Below are 25785 nucleotides of genomic sequence, written 5' to 3' on the forward strand. Positions count from 1 at the left end.
CATAAGCACCTGCTTATATTGCTTAATGGTTAATCTAGAATTGATTTCAGTGAACGTACAGTTGCATATATGGCATTTCGATATGGTTTGTCGATTATAATCTTTCCTACTACGGCATATATCAGTAAAAGATAAAGAAGCGAGGTCTATCAGTTACGAAACGGGTTAACTGGATTGCAATCGGTCGGACGGTCGCTAACCGGTTGAAGTGACTTTTCCATTGACTGTATAATAACTTATGCCAATAATTGTCAGATCTATCGGCTTCTCTAGGTGTGGCGACATTTTTTGGGTTTCAAATCCAAAAAGCCTAAATATCTGATTTGGGCCTACATCTTTCTCGAGGCGCAGTTATAGCCATCATATGGCGGCTCTTATATGACGCTTTCATTGGTTGTTTCTACATAACATGGTTGCGGCAGCTCTTGCCATTGTTCATGGCGTATTACCAATAGATCGCAAGAGAGCTTACCATGCGTGGTACCCCGCCTGACGCCAGTATTTGTGGCAGTCTAAAAGTCAAACGCAATGGTTTGGGCATGGCGGCCATGGGTATACGGCCACAAAGTGGTAAACAACTGCACTTGTCTTCCTGTGTAGTATTATCCACTTCTATCTCATCAGTAGAATTTGGGAGTTAAAAACTGAGATAACCATGACCGTTCTCATTCAAAGGCGAATATGGCATCGAGACGCTGATGTCTTTGTACCAGCTTCGTATTTATTCATATATATTAGTTTATTCCGATTATTTAGTATTTTTAGAATCAACTCGTATTAAATTTTAGTTTGCGAACGAGCAAAGTAAATATCCAAAGTTAAAAACATTTTCTATGCACAATCGATGGACCAGCTTCGTCATATTCTTGTTTTGAAATCCACATTTGTTGAAATGTTGATAGAGATGCAAGAATTGATCCTCCGATCCAGACAGAATATTTTCTTTCAGGGGGAGCGATGATCTTGATTTTCATTGTACTTGGTGCAAGAGCAGTGATTTCTTTCTGCATACGATCAGCAATACCGGGATACATTGTGGTTCCACCAGAGAGAACATTGTTGGCATACAAGTCTTTACGAATATCGATATCGCACTTCATTATAGAATTGTATGTTGTTTCGTGTATTCCAGCAGATTCCATACCTTAAATTTAATTTAATGACAATTAATAGAGCAAAATGTGCACTTGAATTTTATTAAATTGACTTATATGGAATATATATATTATGAAATGCAATGTGGCATGCTTACGAAGGCTATCTCGTTAGTTTTTCTAATGTTATTTCATCTCCATCGAGACTAGTAATCAGTATTAGTTATCTACGACATTGAAAATATATTAATCAACTTACCAATAAATGATGGCTGAAATAATGTTTCAGGGCATCTAAACCTTTCGTTACCAATTGTGATGACCTGACCATCAGGAAGTTCGTAGCTTTTTTCGAGCGACGTAGAAGATGCAGCAGTCGCCATTTCTTGTTCAAAGTCGAGTGCAACATAGCACAATTTTTCTTTGATATCTCGGACAATTTCCCGTTCAGCAGTCGTGACGAAGGAGTACCCTCTTTCTGTAAGAATCTTCATCAAGTAATCGGTCAGATCTCGTCCAGCCAAATCAAGCCGGGCAATTGCATGGGGAAGCGCATATCCTTCATAAATTGGCACATTGTGCGAAACCCCATCTCCTGCATCCATGACAATACCTGTAGTTCTGCCTGATGCATACAACGACAGAACGGCCTGAATAGCTACGTACATTGCTGGAACGTTGAATGTTTCGAACATTATTTGAGTCATCTTTTCTCTATTTGCTTTTGGGTTCAATGGTGCCTCAGTTAAAAGAGTTGGGTGTTCTTCAGGCGCAACTCGTAGCTCGTTGTACATTGTATGATGCCAAATTTTTTCCATGTCGTCCCAATTGGTAATTATTCCATGTTCTATGGGATATTTGAGCGTCAAAATTCCTCTTTTGCTTTGTGCTTCATCACCGACATAGCTATCTTTTTGTCCCATTCCTACCATCACGCCTTGATGTCTTGGTCTTCCGACAATTGAAGGGAAAACGGCTCTGGGAGCATCATCCCCAGCAAATCCAGATTTAACTAATCCAGATCCGTTGTCGCAGACAATTGCGGTTTGATCTTCTTCTCCGTCAGACATGGTTTAATTTCGGAAGATAGAAGTAAATGTAGATTAGAAAACTTGAACTGTCGTATGATGATGAATGTGTATCTTCACGACTTATTTATATTACGTGATGTCTTGGAATGTACGAATTTATAACTTCCCAGCTGTTACGAAGTCTACTGTACAATCGCAACCTATTTTAGCATGTTTTCGCACATTTTTTCACCCCACAACTGCGTGACAACTTGCACCTTTATTTTGATACCATGAAAGGGAAGATTTTTTTTATTTTTTATTATTGGTGCTATTATGAAGTTGTTCCCAGAGAAGTTCCCAGGACACTCCGCAAATTATTTTCTCGCGTGCAAACAAGCGGAGCAAAAAAAATGATCATAAAAATATTTTCACGTGCGAACTATTCGTAGATCAGTCTATTTGATTCTCTTACGGAAGCGAAGTTGGAAGTTATGTTTTGCATTGCACAATAGCAAATTATTATTATCGTTGCACTATTTTTTGTTAAATTTTTATCGTAAGCATACCGAATTTCCAATTTATTACCTAGTTAAGACGGCATTCGAATAGAAATAAACGTTTCAGATGCTCTACACAGCTTTATTGCTGGTTTTGCTTTAATCTGCTCTATCATTGCTAGTGTCTGAACACTAATTCTTCCTTATACCTCATTGAGTGCTATCATCAGATGTTTATTGAGCTTCTCTTCCATTTTCTTTTAGTGCTTTGAAACATAAGAAAGTGTTCAGTAAAAAAGAGTTTATTATTATCGACGGACGGGTAAGCAAATGTATTTTGAAACAAAGTTAAAAAAGAGATAGACACGCTATATTGTTAAATAAAACATATTCATGAATTTTTTTGTACATTTCATGTTGCGATATAACATTTATCAAACAAAAAAGTAAAGGTTTTTGTATTAAAATTCAGACAAAAACAACATTAAATATAATTATTCGGCATAATTTTAATTAAAATTAAATAAAAAAAAAATCGACGACATGACACCACACACAAATCAGACAAGAGTGTTGAATGATCGCACAAAATTGTTTAAAGCGATCAGTTCTCCGCAATATAACCATATTTTGGCTGTTCAAATATGTAATTGAACAAACGGCGTAGGCCTACAAATCAGTCTGTGCTGATATAATGCAATAAGTTGATATGATAGTGTTACATCGGATATTTGATGGCGGTGTGAGTTGGATCGTGCTAACGCTGTGCTAATCTATGAACTATTTATGGATGGGGTTATAGTAACGACCGCAGGCTAAACAAGCGAAGGGGCCGCTTTTTATTTTTATCAACAAAAAGTGTTTATTAATATATATAAACATTGGAGGCAGTGTAAAGTAAGCAAAATATAAACAACAAATTGAATAGAGTTGACGTTCAAATGCAAACAAGGTAAATGAAACAAAGGAATAAAAAAACTACAATAAATTTTGTACATAAAGTGTATAAATGATGTATTTGATGGTATAGTTGAAACAATTTCAGTACTAATGGAACCCATTACAATAGGTCAAATGCGCATTTCGGGACAGCGAAAATGTGGCTCCGTTGAATTTATGCATTCTACGCCCTTGGCGATTACGTCTCATCATTTACACACGTTGTTGTTACTGGCATCCGATCATATCACCCTGAGATCGTATCGCCAATTAAAATACCACTATAATATAGTATTCGTTCTTTCAAATTGTTGTTTCTGGGTTACCAATAGAATTTTCATTTACTAGGTCTTTGTTGGTCCCCGTTAAAATAATATCAAACTCTGACTGTTGAGGCAATTTGAATCTATCGATATCTTGTTCACAGAGTGTTGAAATAACACCGTTTTTCAAATGTACATTATTGGTCGAAAGTCTCAACCTACGACCTATACTGGTATCTGAATAAGATGCCCCGCTTGCCGAATCGATCTCCGAATGAATACCAGAGTCTTTCGAAGCTGCTGAATCGCAGTATTCACAAGAATTAACTGAAATTTTGCCCACTCTACCTAGTAATGGGTTATCACTACTGCCTGATGAATGAGATGCTGCTCTTTCTTTACGCATTGTTAATTTAACAGGATGCTTTCCATTTACATCTCCCATAGAATCATCATGCGATGCGTTTCGCATTGCTTGTAAAAGATATGACTCATCTTCACGAGATCTTGCGCGCTGAATTGTTTTGTTTCTGGTCGTGTTTTCTCGTAAACGCTTCACCGTATCCCTCTCGCCAAAAAAGTGATTCTCATCCGGCACGCATGGCGGAAACGCGGCAGAGTTTATTTCTGCAACTTCCATATCCACTTCAAATGAAGTTGCAGAGGTTTCTCCGGAATTTCTAGATTGAAACTCTGTCGGCGACTCTGTCATTGCACGTGAACGTGTGTCATTTACATCTGATACACAAAAGGAATTTAAAGCCGAGAGGTCATAATGAGTGGGATTCGATTCATGATCGTTGAGTTCGCAATTTTCCGTCAATAAACCACGTGCATCAGTACGTGCAGGAGCTGATAGTGCAACAGTGTTGTTGTTGTGATAAGACGATTGCTGTGCAACACTCCTGTTTGCTGGCATTATAGGATATATGGTGGAGTCTGATGCCTGTGAAGAAGAAGCTATCGGGCGTTGTGGGAAAACAAGTCGCTGGAATTCGTCCTTTGCATTTACACCTCCATTTCGAACACTCAATTTCTTTCGTCTCCTCTCACGTGCGTCCGGATTGTATGAAACTGCTTCTCCGCCTCGATGAAATGTTATGACCTCGGATTCTGTTGTTGGGTCGGTGTCTGTTGTTCGCCGTTCAGTGCGTCGTGATCTAGTATGTCGCCGCCGCCTTTTACGTTCGGCTGACCTTTGACCACTCACTGAGTGGCTGGATGACTGTGGCAGTGCTACTGATGGCGGTGCGTGATAGCTTACAGAACTGGAAGACGCTATCCCACGATTGTCGTAAGCGACCGCTTGCTGAAGTAGGGTGTTATCGAATACAGGTTGAGTGAAGTGTGAAAAATTGTGGCCTGCTTCACGTGGAACGTCTGTGACACTGTCAAACATCGTTTCTAAGATGCTGTTTTGTTGTGGAGGGAATTGGATGTGTCTGGGATTAGAGTCGTTCATAAATATTTTTCTGGTTACATAAATCAAATCTCCCCGAAGACCTTTATTGAACGCAATGTATAATATAGGATTCAGCATAGGCCTGAAAGGTATGAGAAACATAACAAAAGCGAGCAATCGACCCATGTCCAAAACTGTATGAGACCCATCTGGGGAGGCATACTCATCATCTTGTCCCGAGATCATGTCAGAGAACGTCATCATTCCAGAAACATACAGACCAACCGCAGCTAATGGCAGAATGCAGATGATGTTGAACACTACCGACAACGTAACTTGACGTCGAGTGTTCTTCCTTGCACTGAGCCAAGATTGTTTTCGTTTCGCGCAAAACATCATAACACAAAACATGGTCGTCACAAGACACAAGAGAACATGTAGGCCGACGAACGTTCCAATGTACACAAAGTCCGTAGTCCAGGGTAGACATGATGCACCACTTTTAGCAGGCATCATACCCTGAATTCCGTCTATCGCTTCGTCTCCTGCACCACCGAACAGGGTGACTATTCCTGTCATCAGTGACAACGCCCATGCTGAGATAAGTGCCAGCACCAAAAGGTTTTTTCTCAGGTGTCTTTCAGTTTGAAGTGGATACATCGTTGCTAAATATCTTTCCACCGACATCACAGCTATGGTAGTGAAGGCAAGTTGAGTTCCAAAAGTTAACAGGAATCCAGCGGAATGACAAAGGGAAGATTGCTGCCACCACGCACCTTGAACCGCAAATTCGCCACGAGTGGCATGGTCGTAAGAGAGGAGCACTGCGGTGTATGCACTAACGATGAAATCAGCCAATGCTAGATGGCAAAGTGCCAAGTCGAAGCTGTCACTGTCTCTGTACATACTTCGTGAACCACGCGTCAAGTTCAGGCAATAATGCGACCCGTAAACTTCGGAATCATCATACACCATCGCTCTTGCTTCTGTATATGGCGAATCGCTATCAGCCCTTCTGAGCATTTGTTCGTCCGAAGGTATTGTAGTTGGACCTCGAGATCTTCGCCTTACACAGTATCGCAATCCGCAAGAAAGCAAAATTAGAGCATTCAGAATAAAAGCGACGATCATAGCAATCCATGAAAATATTCGAAGAGGTGTTGACGGCAGAAGATCGTCACATGGTGTCATAGGTCCCGGATCCGGACTGCACTGAACAGGGGAACTTAATGGGGCGAACGGATGATTTTGGGGTGAAAACGAAGAATCTTGGATTCCAGGTTGCATGTAATTTGATGTCAGCGAAGTCTGTGAAAGAAGAGAATATAGTTGATAACTGATTACGTAATAGACTAAATGGAGGAAATACTTGTTTAGTTTACTTTAGAAGAAAAAGAAGTAACAGGAATACGGTTATATAGTTGGTGACGCTCTATTAGTCTTTTAACCAATATATGTAGTGCATAACATACCTCGGCTAATTTTTGTTTCATTCTTGCCACTTGACAGCAATGGTAAGGATAGTATGCGACCAGACTTCTTAAACTATGGAAGAGATCAACTGGAGGTAGGTAGAACATAGTTCGGACTCCGCTTATATTTAGTTCTCGTAGATTTCCGAGTCCGTTCATTGGAAGATATGTGAATGAGTTGTAAGCGAGGTTACTGAAATGAAAAAAGAACTATTACTCTACACTAGAAGGACCGCACTCCCTCCGTTAAACATCCCCCACCTAATTTATTACACGCTGGATGATGTGGTGGGCATTGGATTTGGACTCAAACGTTTCAATTTGCAATGCCAACATAGTTAGGTCCACCAGGGCCTAGGCCACAGCGCCCTTCGATTTATTTTGGAAATTTATTCATTTCGGAATATGCATGTTCGTTAAAGGCATTTTTTTGTAAGTTGTTTATGTGTTCCAAAGTTTTGTCGCAAACAGTAAAACAATATCACTATAGATCCATTGTATGCCGTAAAACACAAAACATGTAAAGCAAGTAAATCTAATAAATTTTGGGATTGTTCTAATTATAACGAAGAACTCATTTCTACTTACATTTTTCGAACCATTTTCATTTCAGAGAAAGCGTCTTCATCGATCTGTTTTATTTTGTTGTTACCTAATTTTCTACAAAGAAACAATAAAGTCTTATAAATAAAAATGAAATATTTCAATCTTTATCGTGACTAAATTTAGAACAAAATAATGATTTAAGTAAATGTAGAACTTCGATACAAAAGATTGTTTTGTTCATAACTGAATGTTACATGTTTTAGATTGAAATGTGAAAGCGAACTCATGTTAGATGTAACTTCGACATTGCATTGGAATTTCAAAATTTATATTGTGATTGAATTTTGTGACGTTGGCCTAATACCCCGGCAATAGCGTTAAGTCAACTGGATATAGCTAAAAGTGTTTGAAAAACGCAGACTGTGCACGACTCCGGCATGCTTACTATTTTTTGAACAAATTTTTATAATATAATTCATGGAAGTTTGCCAAAGCAAGGTCGCACGCATTTATTCAGATAAAAGAGGTTGATCTCTGAGCCAAGTTAGGGGCAACCACTAAAGTGCCAAGCGCTACTGAGCCTATGATTGACGCGAGAGTTGAAGCAGTTCTTGTCAATACGATCAGGAAATAGAATTGCGTACGGGAGTGAATTTTGCATAACTGAAGTTTTTTGAAAGAAAAACTTTGGGCGTAAAATTAAATTAAGATGCTTTAATACTTACAAGTCTAACATTTTGGTAAGATGTTTTGTTTCATTGAAAATTAATTCCGTTAGTTGATTTCCGGATACATCGAGTGAAGTAAGATTTGAACATTTCGACAGTCCCATCAAAGATCGCAAGTTGTTTCCTTTCAAGGATAATTTTCTAATACTTGGTAAATTGGAGCAAAAACTTTGTGGAACAGATTTGATTTTTCCTCCGTCAATAGACCTGAAATTTAATAAATGATATATTGTTACTAAGTAATTAATATGATTACTTAAATTTGAAATGTATGTTAAGACGTCGTCGTTACGCTGAGCTACAGCATCGATCCTCCTCTCTAAATTAAGAGTCTTGTTTTTAGGGGTATCCTGGGAAGTTCGAGTTACAGTTTCAATTTTACTGCCAATTAAATTTAAAATCTCAACTCACAATTCTTTTAATGAAGAACATCCTGAAAAATCGGGAATTTCTTTCTGATCTTCCACATTTCTGAGATACCTAAATAGTAGTAGATAAAATAGTAATTAAATGAAAATTAGATGAGTGTGTCAATTGCATAGAGTATATAAAAAGTCCAGTCGAATCATCAATAAAAGAAAAAGGCTGTTGCATACTAGTGTAAGTAACTTACAGAGTTTGTAGATGACTCAGTCCTGAGAAAGATGCCGGTCCAACTGATCTGATTGGATTCCCAGCTAAAGATCTGAAAAAATATACATGTAAAACAGTTAATTATCTAAGGTTCAATTTTTCAATTGGTGCAACATAAGAAAAAAATATTACAAAAATAACTAGAAACTTACAACTGACGGAGCTCCGGATTTCCAGCGAATGCCAAATCTGGTAACTCTTCAATATTATTATAAGGTATGATTCTAAAAAAAAATTAAAACGTGTTATTATTTCATAACTATTTGATTACAATATATAATTTTTTTTTGTTACACTCACAGTTGTTCTAGATTCTGAACTACCTTGATTGCGATGGGAAGCGACGTCAAATTGTTGTACGAAAGTTCTCTGAAAATAAAATTATAAATAAACATGAGCAATAATCAAATATATGGACACGAAAGACCGTTATCGGTATGGTAAGGTTAATTAAGCACAGATTTTTCTGAAAAGATCAGAAGATCAGAAGTGCTGCAGTATTTCATTAAAAATTTGTTCACTCAAAATAAAATAGCAAATTTTAGGATAAATATACTGTTCCGTAAGACTCTGAGATAAAAGTAATAACTTTACAGCGGCTTCAAACATATATAAGTGCTTAAAATTTGGTGGTTTTATCAAATCGATTGGTCCAGTAAATGCGAAAACAAGCGATTTGTCACAACAACATCAACAAGAACAACAACAAGTTTTCAGCAAAATAATCTACAGGTCTACTTTGTGACCAATAATTAACTTGTTATCTAACTTGCGAAAAGTTTTATAATTATGTTTATAGTTACGTTTATCTATTGTCATAATTATGAATCTTATGAACGCTTCTCAGCATAGTTAACGAAGACAGGTGTTAATGTTTGTATATCAACACCTGGAAAACGCGAGGCTTCATTAATTTTTATACGTTATAGGGAAATCATAGAACTTTGCTGATATCCAGGATGTCGAGTAATAGTCCACGTTTGTAACAGATGTGAAAAAAATTGTGTGAATCAAATAATTCATTTGAAAATATCTTCAAGGTATGTTATTAACATTATCGACAGGTGTTTTACTTAAAATACCAAAAGATAATTGACAGTAGACGATCGGGCGTACAAATTCAACAACTTGATAAAAATCATTATAGAGATTTTCAATTACAATCAATCGGGATCATTCTGGTTTATATTATGCGGGAAAATCAAATTTTAGGTAAAAATGCCGAAATACCATATATATTGGGGATTCTTTCATCAATATGGTTTAATACATATTATTCCATATATTAGAACATCAAGCATTTGAGACCAATGCCGAGAAGATTGAGGGCATATATATATATTACAACCTTTCTTACATCTAAAAAGCAGAAAATATCTTTCCACTCCAGGGAATTATAAAATCTGTTGTAGAACGCAGAACGAATTTTCAAGTGGCACATACCACAACGGATGTTCTGCATAAACAAACAGAACAATGCGTGACAAATGTTATATTTATTCCCACGTGTGGGAGAGAATTAATTTCAGATAATATAGATTTATAATTCTATGTTCCTCTTTACTTCCGCTCTTTCAATTACGAGAAAAACCCGTGACAATGCGACTCCAATCACCTCCTTTCGTAATTGTAATTATTTCAAGCTATGCGTGACATTTCATAGTTCATTTACAATCGATTTTGTTTGCACTTTTTATTCTGTCACTCAAACTATTGTGGATGGAGTCACAATGCAGATGTGTGTGATAAAAACTTTTTATTCCTATAAGATCGCACCCAGAGATAATCATTTTTGTACAACAGAAACTTCATATCTCAGTTGATTTATCCATTATTGTTACATTGTCGAATATGAAAATGTATTTTTCAAAACGTTTACACCATTTAGAGCACTATACTGAGATATGTAGCAAATTCTTAGAACTTTGGCACAGACTGCTCATTATTGGCGTGCAGTGTGAAAATTTGTCAGTGTTAGCTGACAGAAAATTGATCGTGTTTGATATCAGCGATATAATGTCAAGATGCATAAAAATTGTCATGAATTTTCTCAGCATCGTTTAAATTTATATGAAAAACTGATTGAATGAAACCGCATATAAATGTATAAAATCTGCTTGAAAAGAACGTCAATCAGATAAAATCAATTTTTGTGCCACCGTGACGACTTCCCGGTCCGCTTCACAGATTGTATTTTACGCCGTGACTAATTTTTTGTTTTCACGATTTCTCTGGAGAAAAAATATTAAATAACAGAATATATACAGAACGTTGTGACTAGTGTGATTATCGGTCAAAAGATAGACGAACGTAGGGTGCATGTTTTGCCGCAAGACAATAAGAAAAAAACAAAATCTGAAATTGCAAAAACCAAGTGCAAAATTCTTTATAAATCATTCCCGAGCAAAAATTCATGAAACCTCAGATAACAGTTCTGAATTGCAGGTCAGTCTGCATAACTAATCATAATTATATGCAAAAATTTAAAAATGTACTGATTTTATAAATGTAAATTGAACTCACAGAATTCGAATATTTCTTGAGCTTTCAAATGCATTATTTTCGATCATTGATATTCCGTTGTGTTTCAAAAGTCTGAAACGTAAAATAATATATAATATAGTTTCTATAATACAAGATGTCTCAAAAGTAAGTATACACTTTTAATTTTGATTTTCTTTACAGGTACTCATCATAGAGCGTTCATTTCTTCAGAAAACATAGTATTGATAAGTAGTAAAATTTAGGTATTGTTTGCATTTTTCATCAACCCACAGAATGACAAGGAGAAACCCAAGAATTGAGGTGCAAAATTGCTGTTTGGCAAGAAGCATATAAATCAGTGAGACAAACTCAGCGTCTCTTATATCATCTTGTCCAATATTACAGAGTTGGTGGTTATAGTAACATAAAGTATAAAATATATTTACGTAGAAAATAAACTCACAAAACTCTCAATTTCACCAGAGCATCCAGATCTCCATTTCTAACAGTAGTTATTCTGTTCATGTCCAAATTCCTGCAAAGATAAACGTATATTGCATCATCATACTTGGTGCTTTATACTAATTAAACTATTGGTTTCAAGGTGTCTTAGAAACAAATGCACGTAACTTCTGTCGACATATTTAGGAGAATGTCACCTTGTGCTTCAAAAATATTTGTTGTTGTTGTTCAAATTGCGTTTGTTCGGAAATTTTGAGAGAGATTTTCTCGGCAATTTCTCGTTTCTGGATTAGCATTCTGGATTTTTTTTAATATTTACAGTTACAGACCTGATTGACTAATGCTCTCACACAAGAATGTATTAATCCCCTATTATATCATCAAGACATTTCAGGGAGACCAGATTAGACCGAAGTGGCGGAAGAAGCACAAAACGTCCACTGGAGTGGAAAAATAAGTAAATACGTCGTGGGATAATGAAAACGAGGGTCATAAGTTAAAATTTCGTGTGTTGTTTTCTTCTTAATTCACCAAAAACAAGCAGTAGGATTTGTATTTGAACGTTGCAGTCAGCTCATTAGTTTCATTTAGAATTTTTGGTTGAGGATAAGTGTAAGTATAGTCCGCCCGCGACACAGACACAAATTTTGCACGAATCATTTTATGAACCACGAAGATTACACATGTATGACTCAGTGGTATATTGAAGTTCAGAAAAGCCATCGATGAAGATCTATATTCAATATGAAGAATTCTAATCGACACAAACTGTAAAATATCAGTTAGTTCGATGTAACATATTTTTATCCAATACAATTTTTATTCGATGTTTATATTTTGTGTTAAGCAGAGCGAATAGGATTTTGAGAAACGGTTAATCTGAAATAATATTTTCTTTGCAGTAACATCAAAAAGTCCGCGGCACTTAGTGTAACTAATCTCATATCATGCGACACTAATTTTCACTGGAGACGCTTTTTCATAAGGGGTGTGTGACGTGATACCCACATCTAAATAATTTCCCCTAATCAAGTAATTTAGATATTGTAAAAGGCACAAAGATTTCTCATACATAGAAGACAATGACATATATATGTATGGTGAAGTAAAAGACATAATATCTTCCAAAACCAAGTTGGCTTGAGTTAACATGTCTTTCAGTTTTCCAGTGAGCAGGATGATTGCTTTATCAAACTAATTATAAGTACAATTATACATATATATTCAATTATGAAATGGTACAAACAAAAGCATCGGTGCAATGGCCGACTAAAAATATTTTATATATATCATCCATTGATTCTCAATAATGGCAACTTTTCGATGTTAGGGAATAAGTTGTCGTCGACAAATAAAATCACCCACGACTTATGACCTCAACGCGTACTGTTTGATTTCTATAAAGATCTATCTGGCAAAAAAAAAACGTCGATCATAACAATGAAATTATAAGGTCAAGTAGTTTACAGTATATCTTTCTTTTAAATCGCTTTATATTGTCAGGTAAAATAAAACAGCAACTCAGCGTTACAGAAGTTTATTCAAGCAGTTCATGAAAATTTGAGTAGTTTGCGATTTCGAATACCTATTCAAAACACGAGGTTCCTTACTGTCAATTTTGATAATTGATACAGACACTATATAAATGACTTTTTATAATTTCAAAAAATTTGGTTAAATTGACATTTACATTTTGCGAGTGAAAGATTGTTTTGGAAGTTCATTATCAACCAAATGCAGGTGCGAGTTTGACGACAAACATTTTATTTTGGAAACATCAAAATTTACTCAAAACATTCAAATCTCTCTGATCGTTCGTGATAAGTTTGTGTTGTTCTGCTTCGTTTGACGTTCAAACATTCACGCAAACGTGTGATTTTTCAAGTTTTTGTAATAAAATACTGTCGGCTATTTTGACAAAAATTTTGATAGAAATACTGCATGAAACATAATATATACGTATAGGGATTATATAGGCAACGTTATTCGAATAAAGACGGCAATAAAACAAGGACTTTGAAAAACAATTGCAGTTTTCTTTCTATTTAATATCTGCTTTCTTATAGCCTTTTTTAATAACGTATAGAAGGGTATTGAAAAGTGTAAAAATACAGCAACTGTACAGCAATCGAGTTTTGTTTAAATATCTGATATATTGATATATAAATATGTTTTATCAATCCACACACATAATTTTAAAGTTTAATATTTGTTTTTGAAAACTCTATTGAGTTGATTGTTCCCAACACACATCGATTTATTAACACAATTTATCGAATTCAAGCATCAAATGTACACGCGATTGTATTCGCGTATAGTCGCCTTAAAATATTTCAAGCATTTGTTCATGAATAGTAGCTCTGTGCAAAGATGTTTGTTTGTTTGTGTTGTCATAATTTTTACTCTGTTTCGCTTTGATGTTCGACAATTAATCATATTTTGAGTTCTAACGTTGTTATCGTCTACATCTTCCCAAAAAAGAAGCAACCACGCGTATCAAAACGACCAATTAGCAGCTGTTGCTACTTTTTTTATCAAATATTTCATAGATAAAATCATTTCAAGACACGTGTCTGCCATTTTTACTAATTTGGACGTTTTTTAAGATTGTTAATATCAATAAAATATCAATTGAACTGTTACCCTTTTCGACAGCCGTCAGAAATGTTCTCTATTGATAAAATGATAAATTCTGGAAATATGTTACGCCTCGAAACGTACTTCTCTAATGTGATGTTAGTAATTTTTTTTCTTTCACGATTGCATTAAATTAGACTTCGTCAAGGGTGATGCTACTCGATAACCAGTATTATGTTTATTGCGTCTCCTTTTACTAGCAAATAACATTTTCCTTTTTTCTATATTCTATCGTCCAATTTATGTATTTTCCGTATGGCGAAGAAATAAACTACCGAGTACTGAGGGCGGATGTGAAAATAAGTTAGTATTTTTTCGTTTTACTAAGACATGATGAATTTTATTTAGTTAAACTGACTACCAATGGGAAACTCAATTTCCGATCATTCTTTTTTTGTCACATTATTTTGTATGAATTAAAAAATAAATAGATTGAAAAGTTAGAGGTAAAATTAGGGCCATCATTTAGAAAAAAAAAACGACTTCAAATACCGAACCCAATTCAAACCTATATCCCCAGGTCGAGATCAAATGAGAGCATATTATGATAGTGTTTATTATGAGTTGTCCAGACTTTTTGATTTATTTATTTAAAGAAATCCTAACATCAATTTATTGTATTTTATCCTTTCCCACACGTGAAAGACAACGCTGTAGGTGGCGGATTATTGCACGCTTTGTACAAAGAGAACATATTCACTATTATCAACTCAAACGATGAACAATGACTACTTGTTTATTCCGGCCCGTGCCTTGGTGGCAAAAGAACAATGTACGATCTAATTATAGAATGTAAAAACGTTTCTTATGTTTCGTCAAGTTTTCCCACAGTAACATTATGTGTCCGTGGGTTCTTGAATACTGCTAGTAAATCGCAGCATTTATTGTAATTTTATAGTATACCTGTCAGAATGATAACCACCTTTAAAGTACATCAGTTTCAATCAGTCGGCTATTGGCCGTAAATGGTTTATGGTTCGATGATATTTTTTAAAAATCGAACATCAAGTTACGATTAAAAAACAGATATATTACATTTTGCCTATTAGGGCATCCTAACACCAATAATATAGTTGATTTTGATTTTTTAATTATCCCCATTTAGGCTTGGTTTTCTGATATTTTAAATGAGCTTATCTAACATCACGTATGAATTCACTCTGCAACGTTTTCTTTTTTAAAGCTATTTTATTTGTCAATGCTGACAGGAAAAGTGTGCTAAATGTGTTTGTTTTGAAGAGGTGTAGGTCGAAACACGACCTCGCAGCCTGTGTCTTGTTCCTCGTAAATCATGTCAAGAAAACGAAGTGACTCAAGGGTGGCGCAGTAATTTAGTGTATAAAACGCCCCACTCGAAGTGCATATACGATCTGCGCTTACATGGTGTCGTTGCCAGAGGTTACGGGGTCTTTAAAACATACAAAATTGAAACAGACTGTTTAAAGTGAAGATCATGCTTGTTTTTTAGGCTTTACCCCAAGTATTTTTGTCACATGAGTGAATCATAATATTGAGTCTTAATTGAGCGTGATTATAATTTGTTGAAAAAGATTCAAAATTGATAAATTTTATTAAAATATTACGCGAACCAATGCACGAATCTCATCTCTATTGGTGTTGAGGGAAAACTATAGCCAATAGGCGTCAAAAAGAAGTCTTTTAAAACAAGTATCTAATCGGTGGCTGACTGTGACGAGGTTCTTAGCCTGAAATTGGGTCTAAATTACTGAATAGAATAAGTTCAGCCATAAAAGTGGAGGTTTGGAAATAAGAATTTAGCGAGACAGGAGATCATAGCCCTGCTCAATATAATGAAACGAATAAAACCGCAAATCTCCCGCATTTGCGTTCACACACGGGACCCTTCTGTTTAATATGACATCGTAAGTAACCGTTTTGGCAGAAATATGAAATAATAGTCAAAATATACTTACAACGCTTTGATATTTGGAGCTTTGCTTAGAGCTCTGAATGGGATTTCTGACAAAAAGTTATCATCCAACCAAACGTGTTCTAAATTTTCAAGTCTTGCAAATGCATTCGCTGAAATTTCTTCAATAAAATTTGCTCCGAGATTTCTATAAAAACACAAAGATGTCGATATTTTATTGACAAGATCTGATGCGGTTGATTTTATTGATTCATTAATCAGATTATATAATTAGAAACGTCACAATTTCATGATTGACAAATGATTGAAAAAAAAAAAAATTCCCAAGTTTACTTTCAGTTTAGTTTCGATCTGCATTGTTAAAAGTACAAGAACAAATCTAGCATTTGCAGAAATGTCCATATCCTGTTTTTGAATGAGAATTCTCATCTTACATAGTTACCCCAAACTCCACAACTGATATGTGGGCCATCGACGAGGAGATTCTTCAGGCAATTGTTACCAAATACCCTTTGCTGGTTGTTGATATATTTTTGTCTAATTGACTATAATTTACTAAAGATATCTTAATAATGTATAACTTTAGTCACTTACAAATTTTTCAAATTTCCCATTTTGCTGATCGTGTTCACTGGGACAGAAGTTAAACGATTGTCTTGCAATAACCTGATAAAAAAAAATCAAATCATTATTGTGGGCGGAAAAATCAAAAATACTTATGTTGTTAATAACAGACTAGTAGATAGTATTAAAAATTGCCATTGTTGTTTTTCTATATTCATTTTCTGAATACAGAATATCCAACCCACACTATTGCCAGAAATCGCTCCAGACATGACGTGTAGATAGTTTCAAACGTTCAGAAGTCAACGGAACGATTCAGGACTTTATAATTCGTCTAAGAAAAGAAAAACTGACTTGTTCTTATGGAATTTAAACATGAAATTTAACTCGCGATGCTGAAATATTCCGGACTAACGCACGAAAGGTAGAAAAGGCCATCCATCGCACCCGCATGTAGACCCAAAATGCTTTTTACGGAGGAGGCCCTTCAAATGATGATTGAGATCATATCATCCTTACTCCTAACTGTAGCCAAAGTCATTTTATAAAATAAAAATATTTGTGACTATATATTCACGATTATTCTGTGTTTTTGATATGTGACGTTTAGTTACAGTTAGGAGTAAAGTTGGTTATATGATCTCAATCACCATTTGGGGGATGACACATTTCGACAAACTCTGATTCTATGAAATTTGTGGTAAGGTTATGACTATATAACTGCTTGTAAATATGTAATCTTGTTTTGACTATGAGAATGTCAAAGCTCGTGGTTCACATCAATTAAATGCTTTATATCTTATCGTCTTATCGCTTATATTTTGTATATTGTGGCAATGTATTTTTAATATATATTAGTAGATTACATTAAATGAATATGTCTAAAAATGATGTCTCGATTTTGTAATGAAAACACTACTAATATAGTTAAATACAAATATTGCATGTAACGAGCTCAACTAACATTATATAAAATATAAATTAACTATGGTTACTGCATTTCCAAAGTAAAAGAGTGCAATGTTCAAATATATGGACATGAAATTCAAATGAGTAACTGCAGTACAACAGTACCATATACAACCTACACAGAAATCATTTATCTGAACATTCAAGTGATTCAAGTCAAACTTGTCCCACAACGTAGCATTTCACGAGGGTTCCTATAAAACCCTTGGAGAGGGTCGGATTTGTCAAAATGATGTCGGACTAGAATGAGAGGGAGCCACATGGTGACGCAATATCCGCAAATATAGCGAAATTTGTGAGGAAATGTCGAGCCGCATAGGACTCATAAAAGGGAATTTAAAGAGTAATAGTTTTGAAGCGAATACTCCCATCTCTAAGTAGGCTACTAAAAATTCGCAATCTATTGATTCATCAGTAGCGGAGAAAAGTGATTTTTTTTCTTTTCACGACAACAATTTGGCAAACGATCCATAGGTCCACTTCATGCCCAAATATCATTTTGCTTGCATTCAGTGTGTTAAAATATGGAAACTTCGAGTAGGTATTGTATTTATAATGAAATATAAGGCAGATTTTCCTTAAAAAAACTTTTATTATTACAGCAATACTAACAGACGTCGCTGTGACGGTTGCGTTGAAGTGGAAGAAATATCAAGTTATGATAATCGAGAGATTGTTGACTTCGATTGTTTACTTTGACACCTTTATTTTCAAAATATTTTCGAGTCAACAGTTGGATGAGATGTTATTTTATCGCGGGCGCTTAATCGTAATCTTTATTAAATATTTTAAAAAATTAGAGAGGGCTTTTGTATGAAAAAATACCCGAACGCAGTCAAAATTTTGATATAAGTAAAGTATAAACCTTTTGAAGACAAAGTGTACCAAAGGATGGGAAATGTTGTTGTTGGCATAAAAAGCTCTTTTTCCCTAAAGCACGGAATCAATCGTCTACGACTTTGAAGCATTAAAGGATATACGCGTCTCGTACAAGAATATTATTTATAATTTTTGCGTATTCCTCCCAGAAATTGATGTTGTTCATATTATTGTTGTTTTGGGGACAAAAAAAATATATTTTTTCTCAAAGCACTGGGTCAATCGATTCCCAATTTGGAGCAGCAAAAAAGGACGAATTCCTGGAAAGATTCTGTGAAAAATAATTGCTATACGCTCATATTCCTAGTAGACTGGCTGGTTTCTCTTGTTTTATCCCCAAACTTATCAATGATTGAAAATTGCGCCACCGCGTGGATTATACGCTGTTCGATTTCGGCGAGCTATATTTAAATTCTGTGTGACGGTACTGACTTTGTTTTTTTTTATCTGCTTTGTTGGTATTTCAAATGATCGTCCATTTGGCAAACGGATTAAACAGAAGTGGAATCTTTTAATACGTCAGACCAAATTATATATTAGAAGTGTATCTTGAGTTACTTTGCATTAAAGAAATGGGTTAGAATGTCGTGTGAACAACTCTATTTTCTATTTCATTCTGCGTTTGTTGTGTCGTAGGATCAGAATGACCTGGATCACAAGAATGCTTCAACAAATCAAAAGTTCATAGAGACAAAAGCAGAATATTATTGCATATATATGTTTAAATAAGTTTTAGACTCTTTTTGCTAGATTGTGAATATATGCCCGGTAAGAAAACTCGAAGTTTTCGCTTGGACAGCAAAAGTAGCACATATTTACCACTTAATTATTCCGTAGTTCAACACATAGCTAATGAAACTAGACGCCTTTTATGAACTTACATTGTACTCTCTCGATCCCCGCCACCACAGGAGGTATCAATTACAAAATCAGTGGCTGTTTAAAAATTGACACACGAGTTCCACATAGGATGTGCAAATCACTTCAACGCTTTATAAGCATCATTTATGACAATACACAATTAAAACAATTATTGAAATCATATGACGGGAGGTCGATATTGTTATTTCTGTCAGACGACAGGTTGCTTCTTAAAAATTATCAAAGACATCAAATGACACCGCCACAAACTGCTGGCATTTGAAACAGCTACGAGACAACATTGTTGGAAATATGATATAGATGATATGCTCGCATAAATCCAGTATCAACTCAAAATGAGTTTACGTGCGGCCTCCTAATAGTTGAGTCCATATTAATTTTATTTTTAGTTTTATTATTTCTAGGTGATAGATTAGTTCATGACAGTTTTTTTTTATTCATCCGTACCAAGCTTATAAAAGTGTTGCATGTTTTTATGCAATAAACATCAGTATTTTTAGGCCAATTTGTTCAAAACAAGATCACGTAAACTCAAAAGTAAAGAAGACTAATCTTTAAGTAAACGTATAGAATTGTGGTGATGCATTACCGTCAGTAAATGCATGCCGAGTGAAGCGTAACTTGAAGCAGTTCAAGTTAACACAAATGAGGTAAAGAATTACTCGGACTGTTTTTTATTTTGGTTACGAGTAAAATATCTAATGCGTATTATCAAATATAATTTTACATTTTTTGAATTATATGTCTGTTGTACACTTAATAGTTTTTGGCTGATTTGAATATTTAGCTTTACAAGGTCATCCCGTGAAATGTTAAAAATTATAATCCTAATTAGCTTTGCTAACCCTAGTCGTTTCCGATCAGGATTCAACAGGAGAAAATAATCAGAAGCAATGGATATGCATCGTATACTGAATCCCGTCCACAATTATGTAGACATACTGTGATTTATGGATTTATATATCCATCTAATTGAAGTGTTATTATAAGGCCATATTGTTATTTAGATCGATATTACCTCAATACTATCTAACACAATAGGCGTAACATGTCAAAACTGATACCGGGATATCACAATAGCGTTTGTGGGAAGGAAAATGTGGGTGTCTTTCTAAGCACGATATTTAGTATAGTCTACCCATCCTATTGTGGACTATGCAAACATGCCTAAAGCAAAGGATTTTGAAGAAATAATCGATGCCCATAAGATAAATTCTTATGTCATTAGTACATTTCAAGATAGAAGAGTTCATTCTAGAAGACTGTGCAAAGCATGGACTATTGATAAAAACAATTTTGAGACTGATTTTATCAATATCCCATACGTGAATAATGGAAGTGTTTGGAAGAAGTACAAATATAGAGGGTTAACCTGCCACTCTGTGTAAATTTGTTATTGACCAAAATCGCCGCCTATAAACCACGCCCTTTAGATGCTCCCTCTGGGTTGACACCTCTGTATTGTGATTTGAGCATGATTGACAGCCGAACTACATGACCTAAACTGGATTTCGTGTTGTTTTACTCAATATTAAATACTATGGTGATATAAAGCCAAAATGATGGATGAGAAGATTAATTTGGCGGAAACAATAAATTATCAAAAACGTGCAATATAACCGATATTAGTATATTACTTTAAGAATGACTACATTGTATTGAATTAATTATCAAATATGAATTGAGTAAACTTTTCCGTGGAACAAAAAAAGCAAACAACCCTTACTGGGTATTGAAGCCCAATAGTGTGACGTCAGTGATATTGATATTTTAGGTATAAAATATTAGGAGACATTTTTCCGGGTTTACTTTAAAATAATTTTTAAGATGACTGATGACAAGATTCACATTGATAAAACTCTGAAAAAAAATCTTAAATTTTTTTTCAAATTTCCACTACCAAATATTCCTGAAGTAATGTATTTTTACTTTAATGTCGTCATATTATTTTTGTTTCGCCAATAATAAACCCAAATCACTGATATTGACATATGCTTTAAAATGTTTCATATGTATCAATAAGGCGGCACGGGTTTAAAAGTGTTTCGTTTTGTTTACGTGACAACAGAAAATCATAGGTTGGCTGAATAGTTCTATAACAAGAAAAGCGTTGGTAATATTCAGGAAATTTTTAGACGCACTGTGATTATACGAATTTTTTTTTAACGGGAGTCGAAAATTTCAAAACAAATCGTACAATTGCTCAATTATCAAACGAATTTAATAACAAAAAATTGCCCAACTACTGAAAATATATGCGAAAGGCATTAATAATTGGAGAATACCTTTGAATTTATCAGTAGTTATTTTAGACAATTTAAAAAATGCCTCTATGAAGTAGTTTTTCAACCGAAATAAATCTGACTATGCTGTGATCATATTGTGATTCGGATATGATTTTAAAAGACTCACGACAACCTACGAAAAGGTTTCCAGAGTCTGAACTAAACTCGGAATTCCAACAGAAGGATGAATATGTTAAATACGAAAAATGTTCATAGCCAAATCAACCAGTTGTCCATGTGGTGGAAACTTTATATAAAGATTTGAGGGCACTGAATGACCAAACTGACCCTCAAAATTGCGATTGATGGTTTGACGACAGAAATAATTTGATCAAATAGGAGCAAGCAATTCGTGATGAGATTTTCAGATTTAGGCTGCAAACGCCAATCTATTTTTACCGAGATAATATGATAGATATATTTTTTAGATATCTAAGAGGTTCTATTTTTAAAAATAATTTAGTTTCCTTGATGTTCGATAATCATTGGGATTGGGTTAGACGTTCCCAGATACGTTCTTTACACCAACGATTCTTGCCATATGCTAGCCCAGCAGTCCATGCATAACACAAATGCAGAGAGAAACAACAGTAGATAAGAGCACGCTATTTCAATCAATTGAACATCGTTGTAAGTTTAAATAAAATAATCAAAACATAATATTAGAAAAAAAAAATTTCGACAGCAATGAATGAATAAACTGCAATTGATTGTTTCGCAATAATTATCATGAGGAACGAATTTATTTGCATAAAAATGAGCATAGAAAATCATTTTTTCTCAGAAGTTCACTTTCAGACATAACTTCTACCAATAATATTATTTTAGCAAAAACTAACCAAACTCAAGCTAACGTTATCAAAATATATTTTCACTACCGCATAATTCAAAACGTTTAAACCTCTCTCTTTTAAGTTTTGCGACCCTTTCACACCACACGATCCGTGGTCCATTTGACATGTGAGATCTCCACGCTCAATGGATTTGTAAGCTAATGGCTAAGCTTTTGTTAGCTTGCACGAATAATATGCCCCGCCTCTTTGATAATATACAGATTTATTTTGAATTCAGATTGCGGACCACCGGTAGAAAGAACTCAATAAACCAGAAAATTGGCAGAACAAGCGTGGATTGAGGCGTGGTTTTACCATACTCATGTTCGATCAGAACATAAATATTACTCACTGTCGGGTGTGTTGAAAGGTATTGATAAAACAACGTAAATTATATTCCTAATTCCGGAAAAATGTTGTTTTAATTTACGGAACATTGAGATGAATAACACGTTGATATAAATGGATTAGAATATTTTCGGGAATCGGAAATGCCTTGAAAAGAAATGGCCAGATGGTGAATGAAAATAAATCTGTAAATGTACTCGAAAGTTGTAATATAAAGTGAAAAATTGTCAAAAATGATTTTTGAGGCGTTTTAGTTTATTGGTTTGCTATAAATAAATTTCTGCAATTTATTGTTTATTTTTCGATACTGAATTATAAAAACAAATTAAGTACAATGAACGCAAAACCTGCTGTGACGATATTCAAAATATTTTGTACAACCGGAAATATTTGGATAACACAGCATGGCATAACTGAGTTTATACGCAGAATTGATTTCACACGAGATATGATTATTTGCTTGAATGTAGTCAGAGTATATGACTGCAAAACAATATATAATTCTGAACCTGACTTTGGTATACAATGCTTTCTTATATATATTTTAGTGTTTTTTCAAAGTATAATACTGTTTTTTCGACTAGGTTGTAAAATTGATTGGATTAGACAAAACCTATTCCCTCTAAAAATTTCCGTGAAAAATGTCAAAATTTCACCAAAACACCAATACTGTGAAATCGCATTTATATCTATATTTGCCTTTTCAAATTTGCATTTGGCATCATTTTTATTTGTCATTCCCGTCAATCTGGTTGAACTTGAGAATATACCTAAATTTATAATACCGACTTATTTGTCACGCGAACAAACAGAACACAATTCCTTGTTTTTTCTTTAACTTCTTTGTGTGTGGCATAGTATAGGTAAGCAACTAATTATACAGAGTATTTTTAATCGGCGGATATTGTGATTAGTCGCGCGTGCCAAGTGAATTAGTTCAATTCATTAACTTCAATTTGTTGCCCTCCATTGCCTGTGAAGTAATTATTAATTCCGGCTTTCGTGAGAGTTGTTTTTTATTACGTTTGGGTTCTTAGAACCGCATTGTCCAGATTCACTTTGTTTATTAGGTAGGTGTAAGACTAAATAAGTCATGATTTGTTTTCTAGACTTTACATTATATAAACCTTTCCACAATTTTTGGTAAAAATATTTACTTTCATGCTGTCGGTTTATCATTTGGAAAAATAAGTGAAGTGGTCATGGAAAATGCAAAAATTCTTGAAGACCTGAGTATTCTCCCCCAAAAGCATGTGCTTTTGTCTTATTTGTTTCCTATTTTACGGTACTTGTAACCAATGTTGGACACTACGGAAGTGGAGTAATTGACAAATTTTTAAAACAATAAGCGTAAGTTTCAACTCACAATGTATGCATCTTCTTGAAACCGGAAGTAAAAATTCCTTCGGGAAGTTCGGAGATGATGTTTCCAAATAGAGATCTGAAAAATAAATTAAAAGTTTAATTTTAGTTGAGTTGGCAACCTCAATTCTTAAGCGAAGACCATATTAAATAAGACTTAGACGCCGACGTTCTTGTAAGATTCATTTAAACTGTAAAACAATAAAATAAGTCTCGATATAGTCAGATGTTTGTTGACGAGTTGCCAGTAACTTGACGGGATGTTTAGGTTCAGTTCGATTTTACATTATTTAGCGGTTACTTCAATGCACCACAAGATACCTGTACCTGTAAATGTTTTTTGCTGTTTGTGAGTTTACAAAACAGAGGCCAGATGTGAGATTATGCATTGGACTAAAATGACTATAAAGAAAATATGAGAGAAAATTGCATCTTATCTTTTTCAATCGAATTTTGACAATAGCAACTAAAGTAATAAAACAAAGAAAAACAAATTATAAATCAAAATGAAAAGTTCGTATTATACACAGAACAAAGCGGAAATGTTTTTGATCGATGACTTTATCTTTCACTATTATGTGACCCAAATTATCAGAAAAGAAAACAGTTTTTTCAAGTCAGTTAACCGTAATTGGTTTCTATCAAAACTTTCCTAACCCCAAAAGTCAACAAGATAAACAAAACAGCAAGCTGAAAATAGCTCTCGACATATGAGATAATATAAATATCTTCATAGAAAATGATCGTCGTAAAATAAAATCACGTATACTCATTTTCAAGAATCTAATCATTTATAATCAAGTTGGTATAAGAACAGTAGTAGGTCATGCATCAGGCCGAGCACGCCTGACTTGTCTGGAAAATTTCCCACTAATGAACCGATGTGTACTCCATTGGTTAAACGCGAAAGACAGAATTTTATATCAATATTGCAAATTAAAATAACTATGTGTATTTGTTGATTGTGCTGCCAACCTGAACCCATTGCGTCAAACCTACGTCTCATGAAGTTCATATGAGATACATAGGTTACATTCGTCCTAAGATAACATGACGGGGTTAAGTCAAGAATGTGTCCAGTTGCAGAACAACTAACCACAATGCAATTTATAATATATATTGAAGGCGTGAGTTAGTTTGTACTTACTTATAACAATCTATTATACCAAAATGAAAAAGGAAACGGGTCAAACGGGTTCGCGCCGAAATTTATGGGAATGTTGAAGTGTTCGTTTACAATTTTTTTACAATGTTTAAAAAAATTCATGAGAAAAAAATAGTCGAAGCGCAGCGATAGTTATACCGTGCGAAAATTATAAAATTCATTGTGGGAGAATCGGATTTTCTCGGTTTGGTTTCAAAATTAAAAATAAGAAACGATTCAAAAACAAACAAAACAATTTGGGGTTAAAAAGAGTCAATTTACTCAAAATATTTATGAGTTATCTGTTTCCTCAAGTAAGTTTAATTTACCGATATATGTTCAGCTGTATGCAAAGCTGCGAAAAATTATTCCTTGTGAGAAAAAAAATTGAAAGTGAAGTCAATCTGGTATTGCTCCAAACTCTGGACTCCAGAAATAAAAGCGTTTCACATCCATTC

The 25785-nt window shown here is 34.5% G+C and overlaps 2 protein-coding genes across 2 annotated transcripts in view; both read right to left on the bottom strand.

The window, feature by feature from the left end:
• Positions 1–682: 682 nt before the first annotated feature.
• Positions 683–2228, bottom strand: LOC120331735 (actin, muscle). Its single transcript, XM_078113514.1, has 2 exons — positions 1354–2228; positions 683–1144 (listed from the first exon to the last, which is right to left on the bottom strand). Exons 1-2 carry the CDS (start codon positions 2162–2164, stop codon positions 819–821), a joined length of 1137 nt encoding a protein of 378 aa, XP_077969640.1. The 5' UTR covers positions 2165–2228; the 3' UTR covers positions 683–818.
• A 652-nt stretch (positions 2229–2880) lies between these two features.
• LOC120331689 (leucine-rich repeat-containing G-protein coupled receptor 5A-like) overlaps positions 2881–25785 on the bottom strand; it is a 51016-nt gene continuing 28111 nt past the window's right edge. Inside the window, exons 4-16 of the mRNA XM_039398814.2 lie at positions 24188–24262; positions 16656–16727; positions 16105–16248; positions 11535–11606; positions 11111–11182; positions 8888–8956; positions 8740–8811; positions 8568–8639; positions 8366–8434; positions 7952–8161; positions 7269–7340; positions 6681–6873; positions 2881–6516 (exon numbers count right to left, since the gene is read on the bottom strand). Of these exons, the coding sequence (XP_039254748.2) occupies positions 3847–6516; positions 6681–6873; positions 7269–7340; positions 7952–8161; positions 8366–8434; positions 8568–8639; positions 8740–8811; positions 8888–8956; positions 11111–11182; positions 11535–11606; positions 16105–16248; positions 16656–16727; positions 24188–24262 (3862 nt within the window). The 3' untranslated portion in view covers positions 2881–3846. The remainder of the gene's footprint in view (positions 6517–6680; positions 6874–7268; positions 7341–7951; positions 8162–8365; positions 8435–8567; positions 8640–8739; positions 8812–8887; positions 8957–11110; positions 11183–11534; positions 11607–16104; positions 16249–16655; positions 16728–24187; positions 24263–25785) is intronic.

The sequence above is a fragment of the Styela clava genome, chromosome 6 (assembly GCF_964204865.1).
Source record: "Styela clava chromosome 6, kaStyClav1.hap1.2, whole genome shotgun sequence".
Lineage (NCBI taxonomy): Eukaryota > Metazoa > Chordata > Ascidiacea > Stolidobranchia > Styelidae > Styela > Styela clava.

Bases quoted from the DNA above. Each gene is read 5' to 3' on its own strand.
- LOC120331735 (XM_078113514.1), bottom strand. From the start codon at position 2,164: ATGTCTGACGGAGAAGAAGATCAAACCGCAATTGTCTGCGACAACGGA. The intron at 1,145-1,353 runs GTAAGTTGATTA...ATTAAATTTAAG, and splicing joins ATTTCAGCCATCATTTATTG to GTATGGAATCTGCTGGAATA.